At 44.7% G+C, this 10,206-nt stretch overlaps 2 protein-coding genes across 9 annotated transcripts in view; both read left to right on the forward strand.

Annotated features, from left to right (window-relative positions):
* Positions 1-3,855, forward strand: part of Zmym6 (zinc finger MYM-type containing 6) — a 47,823-nt gene extending 43,968 nt beyond the window's left edge. For 4 of the 8 annotated variants that reach the window (XM_087549989.1, XM_087549987.1, XM_087549986.1 and 1 more), the window contains exons 14-15: positions 225-369; positions 1,910-3,853. In XM_087549989.1, the coding sequence (XP_087406115.1) occupies positions 225-369; positions 1,910-3,738 (1,974 nt within the window). In that variant the 3' untranslated portion in view covers positions 3,739-3,853. Of the gene's footprint in view, positions 1-224; positions 370-1,909 lie in introns of all 8 variants that reach the window. The other 4 variants (XM_087549992.1, XM_087549990.1, XM_087549991.1 and 1 more) reach the window with 2 other exon arrangements.
* A 2,042-nt stretch (positions 3,856-5,897) lies between these two features.
* Tmem35b (transmembrane protein 35B) lies at positions 5,898-9,512 on the forward strand. The gene is given in 3 exon segments (NM_001271137.1): positions 5,898-6,002; positions 7,751-7,931; positions 8,767-9,512. Coding segments are annotated over 3 exon segments (459 nt in total). The 3' UTR covers positions 8,940-9,512.
* The last annotated feature ends 694 nt before the right edge of the window (positions 9,513-10,206 follow it).

Here is a 10,206-nt window from a genome sequence, read left to right on the forward strand (position 1 = left end):
GTGCACCACTACATCCGGCTCTTCCAGAATATTTTTAAAAGATCAGTAAATGGAATCAATGCTGATTAGGGGAATTAGGAGTTAGTGGTGTTGGTAATGTCTCCTCCAGAATGCTTTCTGTTTGTAACTACTCTTCTAGAGGGATAACATTGCTTTTCATGTGATAGCAATATAGTCATTGGTGATGTACTAAAACTCTGCTTCACTGATCTGTTTCTAACTAGGGAAGCAAACCGGCAGCTGCTGAGAGACTTCAGTCTCCGCAGGCCCCCAAGCTTCTGAAGAACAAAGGCATACTGTGTAAGCCAGTTACACAGACCAAGGCCACCTCATGCAGACCACACACCCACCATGTTGCATGCCAGACAGGTCAGTGTCTTGGCGCCTTGTATAAGGTTTGTTTTCTGCTTTGTTTCTTTATAAAAAGGTAAGGCAGTAATTTTGAGTGTCAAATATTAATTTCTGGATTATATACTTCAAATCCATATGCATACAGAGTATTGTATGTAGAGGTAAACATTTTATACATGTGTGCATTGCTCTTTCAAATGCTCTTTCAAATAAGATACTACAATTATTGACTTACATACTTGCTTAAAAGCATTACCAGTTGAGCCTTACTTTGTCCAGTCTTTCTTTTTCTTCTTCCTTCCTTTCTTTTAAACTCTGCATTTAATTATTTAATTATAGGTTGCTAAAATAATAGATAATAGTCTGGGGTGATGGTGATAGAAAATCGTGTGAACTCCTCCATGGAGAAGCTATAAAATGTTGTCCCAGTCAATTCAATGGTCATGCCTTAATCTCACATTTGTCCTGTTTTTCAGTTATTTTAGTAGCCAGCTCTGCCCAAAGTGTGTGTGTGTGTGTGTGTGTGTATGTAAGTGTGTGTGTGTAAGTGTGTGTGTGTGTGTGTGTGTTCTATCACCATCGTGTCAATTTAGAGCTTTGCATTTCACCACAGAGCTATAGTCCGAGTTTCTTTTGTTGTTAATCCTACTTTTATTCCATAGTCCAACATACATGTAAAAAGCCTAGTCTGGGCCTGGGTGTTGTGGTGAGCTAGTATAGTCCCAGCTATTTGGGAAAATGAGGCAGAAAAATCTTGAGTTCAACGCCATTTCGGGCTGAACAGCAAGAGCCTGTCTCTAAATAAACGAATAGATAAAGTTTACTCTGGTAAAAAGTAATCATTGACATTTTAATAGGGTTCCTTTCCTTTGGTAGACTTCAAAGAGAATTCCTTCTTCAGGAAATTTTGTTGTTTTACGTTTCTGTGAAAAGTGATACTCTTACCTGCTCCATGGACTTCTGTAACCGCTCTTTACATGGAAACGGTAGGAAAGGGACTTCTGTAACCGCTCTTTACGTGGAAACGGTAGGAAAGGGACTTCTGTAACCGCTCTTTACGTGGAAACGGTAGGAAAGGGCTACAGACAACTGGATGTTTGTGCTTAAGTTTCATTTTGTTTGTAGTATTAGGCTTCTTGTTTGTTTTTTGAGTCAGGATTTCTCTGTGTAACCCTGGCTATCCAGAAACTTACTCTATAGACCAGGCTGGACTCTAGCTCACTGGAGATCCACCTGCCTCGGCCTCCCGAGTGCTGGGATTAGATTCTAGTGTACACAACACAGCCAAACTCCAGGACTGGCCTTAGAATTTACATGTGGTTGGTGTGTTTGTCTTGGCGCTGAGGATTGGCTCAGGATGTCACACATCCCAGGTAAAGTGCTCTGCCACTGAGCTGTTCTCTAGTCCCTAAATGTTTGTTTCAACTTCTAGATTTTAAGTTTTATGGGCAGCCTTGGGTCGAGCTGTGCTGATATCTTTGTGCAAGTTTTCATAACACATCTGTTCATCATATTATACATGTTCATATTGTAACAGTGACTCAAATATTTCCTTTAGACTCACCTCTGCCAGATGGGAAAAATGAAGAATATGATTCTCCACCTGCAAAGAGAAGAAGAGTAGACTTTTTCCACACTTGCAATGCAGACTATATCAAATTTGGTTTCATTATCTGTTCTGGATCAAAGGAAAGTTCACCAAGCCCACAGTGTGTCATTTGTGGAGAGATCTTACCTAGTGAAAGTGTGATGCCAGTAAGTCTTTCTAACCATTTGAAGGCAAAACATTCAGATTTAGAGAACAAGCCAATAGACTTTTTTGAGGAAAAATCACTTGAAATGGAATGTCAAAACAGTTCTTTAAAAAAGTGTTTACTAGTTGAAGAGTCACTTGTGAAAGCTTCTTATTTAATTGCTTTCCAAATTGCTGCCAGGAATAAGCCATTCTCAATTGCTGAAGAATTAATTAAACCATATTTAGTAGAAATGTGTTCAGAAGTTTTGGGTTCAAGTGCTGGAGACAAAATGAAAACCATCCCTCTTTCTAATAGCACAATTGGGTGCAGGATCAAGAAACTGTCTGAAGACATTGAAGACCAGCTGCTGCAGAAGGTCCGGGAGTCCAGGTGGTTTGCCCTGCAGGTGGATGAGTCATCCGAGGTCACAGATGTGCCGCTTCTCCTCTGCTATGTCCGCTTCGTCGACTATGACTGTGGAGATGTGAAAGAAGAATTATTATTTTGCACTGAAATGCCTTCTCCGAGCACAGATCTTAAAGTGTTTGAATTAATAAATCAATATATTGATAGTAGGTCTCTGCATTGGAACCATTGTGTTGGTTTCTGTACTGACGGGGCTGCAAGCCTGACTGACGAGTGTTCTCACTTAAGGTCAAAAATTCAAGAAATTGCCAAGAATACGGTGACATTTACACATTGTTTCATTCACCGTGAACACTTAGCAGCCGAAAAACTATCTCCATGCTTACATGAGATTCTTTTGCAGTTGTCACAGATTTTAAGCTTTGTAAAGAACAGTGCCTCGGATTCACGAATGTTGACAATTTTGTGTGAAGAGGTGGGATCTGGGCATGTGAGTTTACCACTTAGTGCTGAAGTGCGCTGGCTGGCGAGAGGAAGAATTTTAACAAGACTGTTTGAACTGAGACATGAAATTGAAATATTTTTAAACCAAAAGCATTCAGATTTGGCCAGGTATTTCCATGATGAAGAATGGGTTGCAAAGCTAGCCTACTTAGCAGATATATTTTCGCTTATAAATAAATTAAATTCAAGTCTCCAAGGAACTATGACCACTTTTTTCAGTTTGTATAATAAAGTTGAAATATTTAAGAAAAGGCTAAAAATGTGGTTGAAGCGTGCACAAGAGAATGATTATGATATGTTCCCTCTATTTTCTGAGTTCTTGGACTCATCAGATGTAAGCGTGAGAAACATTGCTAGCATTATTTGTGAGCACCTGGAAGGACTTTCTCAGGTATTCCATGATTGTTATCCACCAGAAAAGGACTTGCGTTCAGGAAATCTGTGGCTCCTGAATCCTTTCGCCAGTTACCAGGATAACAATCTGACTGACTCGGAGGAAGAAAACCTTGCAGCGTTATCTTCAGATACGAGATTCCAATCAGTTCATAAATCAATGTCTGTCACGCAGTTTTGGGTCAATGCAAAAACAAGTTATCCCGAGCTCCATGAAAAGGCAATGAAATTGCTCCTGCCCTTCTCAAGCACCTGTCTGTGCGATGCTGCCTTCTCGGCCTTGACTGCCTCAAAACAGAGAGACCTGCGGACTTACAGTCCCTCCCTAAGATTGGCAGTCACGTCATTAGTTCCAAGGATAGACAAGTTAGCAAAGGAGAAAGACTAGTATCTGTATTGCTTATCGTCAGAGTGTATAATTTTGTGTTAAATTTTGTATAAGTATCCTAAAATACAATTTGCTAATGTATCTGTATTTTCAGTGATTAAATGTTTTAATATTTTTCCTTTGTTGTAGAGGGATTTAAGAACTGTGGAACTGAGCATAATTATATATAATTTTAATAACATGAGGGAGAAAATGTAGCCTTTATGTTGGTGATTGTTCTTGGCGTTTCAGAGGAAATGTCTTGTTCACAGAGTTCCCCAAGAGACTAGGCCAACTCACTGGTCCCAGTAGACCGGTTAGAGGTGAGCAGTGAAGGGCAGAGCAGGATTGGGCTGGGAAGAACAGCTTATGATTCATTGACCCCACCTCAGCAGTTTTGTTTTGCTCTGTTTGAGACAGGCTCTCTCTATATAGCCCTGGCTATTCTGGAACTCACTATATCAACCAGGCTGGCTTCGAATTCGGAGAGATCCGACTGCCTCTGCTCCTGACTGCTGGGATTAAAGGTGTCCCACACAGTACCACCTTAGTTTGAAGGACTTACTGAGACTTTGATCTGTTACAGAAAAAAGGGAACAGAGGAGGGTTGGGTACCTGACATTCGGTCTTCTTGGTAAGGACAGTAGCCTGGTTGATCATTCTTTGAGCTCTGGTTCCGCAAATGGCCCTGGAGAAGTTCCACTGTCAGAACTTTAGGGGAGCAGTTGTAGAGGGTTTGGTTTCGGCCTCATCATTATGTTATTCCCCCTCATTTAAGGGGTGATCTGCTCTGCCAGGTTCTCTGTTGCTTGGAGCTAGCTGTGGTTCTCCACTGTACATTATGTCTGTGGGTCAGTCTGTCTTTCCTAGAATCTGAGGTAAGCACAGGAGAAAGTAACTCAGGAAAACAGTCAAGTTAGACCAGCGACCAGTACTTTCCCGCATAACCAAGTAGGCAGGCGCACTTTAAAAACGAACAGTTTTAGTCACCAGCCATGTCGCCAGCCCTCAGCGAGTTGTGTGTAGATGGAAAGCGGCTCCAAGTAGGTGGCCGGCAAGCAAGTATGAACAGCAGGAGAGTCTGAGACATAATGTAGGCTTCTTCTGGACCTCTAGACTGGGGCTTGGGGACTTTTTTTTGATTGGAGACTGGGCTTTGCACTCTAGTCCTCTCTAGCCTAGTTCTTGCTGGGTAGTCCATGCTGGCATTCAACTTTGGGTGGTCCTCAGGCCTCTTCCTTGCTAGTGTGGGAATCACAGGCGCATCCTGCTTGGCTGTAGCTGACTGTCATAAAAGTTTCAGCCACAGATGGTATACAAACGTATGTATGCAGGGCAACACTTTTACCCTTGTACCCTGAGGTGTTAGTTTTATATAATTTGTGACTGTTGTGAAAATTCCTTGAACATTGTTTAATCATTTTTAGAGTGTTATTATTATTATTTTCCTTTTGGGCGTGTGTTAGAAAACTTGACAACCAGAAAAAATTGGTTCTCTGTTTGCCAGGGCAGGCAAGTAAGGGATTCTTTAAACATCTTTCTCATTTTTCTTTCATTTGAGCAATGGGAGGGGCAGGTATTTTAGGTGAATAAGTTACAGTTAACTGGTTACTGCTTTATTGCTCATCAATTGTAGGGTTCACTAATTTACAAGTAACTTTTTTTTAAGGTTTATCTATTTATTTGTTTACTTATTTACCTATTATCTGTAAGTACACTGCAGCTGTCTTCAAGACACCAGAAGAGGGCGTCAGATCTCATTACAGATGGTTGTGAGCCACCATGTGGTTGCTGGGATTTGAACTCAGGACCTCTGGTAGGGCAGTCAGTGCTCTTAACCACTGAGTGGTCTCTCCAGCCCTCCAAGTAACTTTCTGAAAGCCATTGTGTAACTTCCATACAAATGCAAACCGGGAGACACAAGGGGTTAGGTGGTGTCAGATTCCTCCAGCACGGTGGGCTTGAAGGCCGGGTCACGTGATCCCCCTCTCCCCACCCACACTGCCCCCTCGGCAATATGAGTACAACGTGGGGAGAAGCCTCAGTGGGTGGGTCTTAGTTGAGATGACCACCAGTGGGCGGGGCTGGAAGGGGGAGGGGCGGGGGAGGGGAGGGGCGACGCGACGCGACTGTGGTCTTCTGGGTAGAAGGAAGGGTTGTTCAGGAAGCCCTACGCTGCCATGCTGGTCAGTCTAGGCGCATTGCGAGTTCTGCTTGGCGTCTTTTTCACTCTCACCGGGGCTGCCAAGCTCTTTCAGGTCTCGGCCCCCGTGTCACAACAAATGGTGAGCAACACCCGGGGAAGGATAGCGTGTGCTTGGTTCCCGGGGAACCGGGTTGCCTTCGGGTTCGAGGACGCCTGGGCCTCCCTCCAGTTTTCTAACCTTCTCCAGGTGGGAGGGAACGGGACTTCTACTTCTGCCCAAGTATGCTGTCTCCAGCCCGATTTAGAGCTGGAGAAGTGATGTGACTCAGGAGGTCCAGGAAGACAGTGAAAAAGTGACCTAGCACCCTTCTGCATCTCACGTCCACCACTCATTGTTCCAGTTTGGGGAGGCTGGAGAGGCAGAATTTTACTTTATTTGGTGTTTGTTTGTTTGTTTGTTTGTTTGAGCTGCTCTTCTGACTATGTAGCTCTGACTGGCTGGCCTGGAACACTATATATAGTACCTGGCCTAGAATTTGCAGAGATCCACCTGTCCCTGCCTCCTAAGTACTGGAATTAATGGCTTGTACCTAACCTTAGAATTTATTTTTTAAGCTTAGGAACTAGCTCTGAGGGTAAAATGTAATTTGCCAAAACATGACACAGCTAGTCAAGCAAGTCCCAAAGTAGACTAATCTAACCTGGTCCCATGGAGCCTGGGATGGAAGCCTAAAGGTCACTGACTGTGACCTTATCCGGAGAGGGTCCACCAGCACGTTCAGGCACTCAGAGAAGCCAGGCTCTGTGGAAGACCCCTGTTGCTTCCTAAGCCTACATACTCCTCCTCCTTTTCTTCTCCCCTCTTCTTCCAATTTTCTTCCTCTTCCTCTCTTCTTCCTCCTTTTTTTCTTCTTCCCAAAGATGGTGGGTTCTTTGGGATAGACATGGTAAAATCGAGACAGCTTAAACTCTCTGCAGGTATGTCTCATGTGTGGCCCTTGGGCCATACACACACACACACACACACACACACACACACACACACACACACACTATCTATCTATCTATCTATCTATCTATCTATCTATCTATCGTAAAATCGAGACAGCTTAAACTCTCTGCAGGTATGTCTCATGTGTGGCCCTTGGGCCATACACACACACACACACACACACACACACACACACACACACACACACACACACTATCTATCTATCCATCTATCTATCTCTATCTCTCTCCAGGATAGCTGTCACTGTAGCCCAGTACAGAATTGTAAAGTGGGGTTCTAGAGTAACTCTGTCGATGACAACATGGAGCTTCCTCCATGGAGGAGTGAGTAGGAGAGGCAGGGGTGCTGTTGAACCATAGGAAGCAGTCCTGAGGGTGGAACTGGCCCAGGGAAGGGTCTGAGTAAGGTGTGTTACTTTATACCCCTACAGCTGTTCCTTGTGTCTGCCACAGTGGGATTAGGACCTGCACAGGAGATGGAAAGTGTCAGCCATTCTCTAAGGAGCCACTGGCACAAAGAGAATCTTTCCCAGGCCCTGGCCCTAGATGGGAAGGTCCAAGCCCTGCAACCTTCTCCTGGGATTTGAAGCTGGGTTTTCTCCTATGGAGAGGGCTGATGAGGACATAAAGCCATCTCTACACCTGAAGCCCTTTTTCGCTTAGGCATGACTGCTCCTGATTGCAAAGGTCAGCCCTGATTTCAAAGGTCAGCCCCATAGGGTAGCCCCCTTCTTACAGGCCTCTTAAGCTAACAGCCAGTCTCAACTTGTAGTAGTTTTGTTAGGGGAGCCAGTTACAGGCAGAGGTCTCTGTTATGCCTTCAGGCACTGCATTTTTTGATGAGTGGTACTGACAGGCATTCCCTACTACCCATAGAAAGCCTTGTTCGAGCAGTTTGCTGAGGTGTTCCCGTTGAAGGTGTTGGGCTACCAGCCAGATCCTATAAGCTACCAAGCAGCTGTGGGCTGGCTGGAACTGCTGGCTGGGTTGCTGCTGGTCGTGGGTCCACCTGTGCTACAGCAGATCAGTAACGTGCTCTTGATCCTCCTCATGATGGGTAAGGGGGCAACTGGGGTCTCCTGGGGACGATAGAAAAAAATCAGATGTTTTTTTCTTATGCTGTCTGTCCTCTCTTCTGGGACTAGGAACACACGCTGCTCTGCCATAGCTTCCACAATCTCGAGACTAGGAGTTTTTAAAATGCCTGTACCATATCCTGGCCATGGTGACACTGTCACATGCTTTCCCCATCCTGTCTGTGGCCGTGCTGTGTCCCGGTGTAAGCATGTAGTATGACTTCAAGAGCTCCTCCTCTGATAGATGCTCACTCCTGGAGGGTATGGAACAGCAGCCGCCACTTAATGTATAATGTATCTCATGGGTGTAGAAGCAGCCAGCCGGGAAGCCAGGGTCCCTTGACCAAAGAGGCAGAGAATTTCTCTAGAAGACATTTTCTCAAGAGTTCCACCAACAAGAAACGCCAGTGTACAAACAGGACAACTGCTGCTGCAAAGGCTAGACACCTTTGCGCTGATTCGCATCCCCTGGCCGGTGTCACGTTACTGCCACTAAAGCATTCTTTACTTTGAGATCATTACCACACTTTCTCCACGAGCCCCTGGGTCCCATTCTGAATCCTCCAGTAGATTTAGGGTTATTAAGAAAAGTTGAGGGAAAGTTAGTTTCCACATCCCCATCTTCCCTCTTTGACTCTCCCTTACTCCAGGGCATCCATTAGCCCAAGAGGCTTCTAATTCTTTGTCCTGCTTTCTTGAAGAGGTGTAGAGGAGTGATTAATTGAGGGGTGGGTGGGTAGGGCTTGAGCTGGAATGGGCCAGCCTGGGCCGGAATCCCTGAGTTCTTAGATTTCCTGGATTTCCCTTTTGTTCTAGGGGCTGTCTTCACTTTGGTGGTCCTGGAAGAGTCACTGAGTACTTATATCCCAGCTGTTGTCTGTCTGGGGCTCCTGCTGCTGCTGGATTCCTGCCAGTTCTTAGTTCGAACTAAAGGAGCGGTCAGATGCCGTAACAAAATCCCTGGTGCACTTGGGAACCCTAGGAAGTGAGTCTTCATGCCACACAGCACAGCAGGGACAGTCATAGCATACTGTCTACAACTTTGTTAGTCATTCAGTGTAAAGAGAGAGCTTGTCTAGGCCTCAGTCTCCCCTAATAACTATGTTGCTCTGTTCTGAGGGGGGCAGTAACACTCTTCAAGTCACGTGAAAACAGGAAGTAAACAGGAAATAAACTAAAACCACTCCAGATTCTAATACTCTGTGAATAATCATCTCAATGTTTTGGCGTGACTGTGCCTCACAACTTTTTCTATAATTATATACAGATGCATGGTTTTTTTTTTAATGAAATGAGACAGTGTAGCCTATTGCCCACCGTTAAGATCCAGGGTTCTTTAACATCTCTTGTGTTTTTATTCCGTCAATGTTCATGGCTTTAAGCACTCAAGTCACTGAGTTGGGGATGAAGAGGCAGCTGAGGTGCTAGGAACACTTACTGCCTTTGCAAAGGGCCAGGGTTCAGTTCCCAGCATCCTCATGGTGACTCACAACTCTACCTCTGGTCTCAGAGAAAGCAAAACACTCATGTACATAAAATAAATGTTTTTAAAGGATGAGTTATAACTAGTCCACTTCCTCCTGTCCATGAGAGATATCTGGGCTGTTCCTCTGTGTGTGTGTGTGTGTGTGTGTGTGTGTGTGTGTGTTTGTGGAGCTCACAGTAAATGACCTCTACATATTTATTTCCTTTCCCAAGAAGTAAGCGTGCTGTTTCAAAAAGCATCCACATCTTAAAATTTACAAGTTCACACTGGAGAGTGTAAGTGTCTGATTTCTGCCTGTGCTCACTTGGGCCCCGTGAGGGATTTCTTGCCATTTCTCTTTTACACTTGCAGTGTTGACAGGCACCTGTTAAAGCGCTGAGGTGTGGCTTAATCCACTGTCCCTTAACACCTGAGTGGAGGTTGGGGGACAGTAGCTGTTCAATGGTTCAGCAGTCTCTATCTAAATCCAGTTGTTTCGGGGGTGGGAGATGATAGAGGGGAGAGAGAAAGGAATGGGGCAAGTGATCATGGGAAAAACATTAGGGCACCTTGTGTCATGTCCCCTTGCAAGACCCTCTGCCCGCGTCCACTGGAGTTCCTTTGGGAAGTGATGTTTCTTCAATGAGGAAAGGTAGTGAAGAAAAAGAATTTATGTTTTGCAGTTCTGGATGGAGCATCACATACGACAGGCAAGCACAGAACTTCCGAGCCTCACCCCTCGTTGTCTTTATTCTGAGACAGGATCTCACTAAGTTGCCTAGGCTGGCCTT

The sequence above is a fragment of the Rattus norvegicus genome, chromosome 5 (assembly GCF_021556685.1).
Source record: "Rattus norvegicus strain SHRSP/BbbUtx chromosome 5, alternate assembly SHRSP_T2T, whole genome shotgun sequence".
NCBI lineage: Eukaryota > Metazoa > Chordata > Mammalia > Rodentia > Muridae > Rattus > Rattus norvegicus.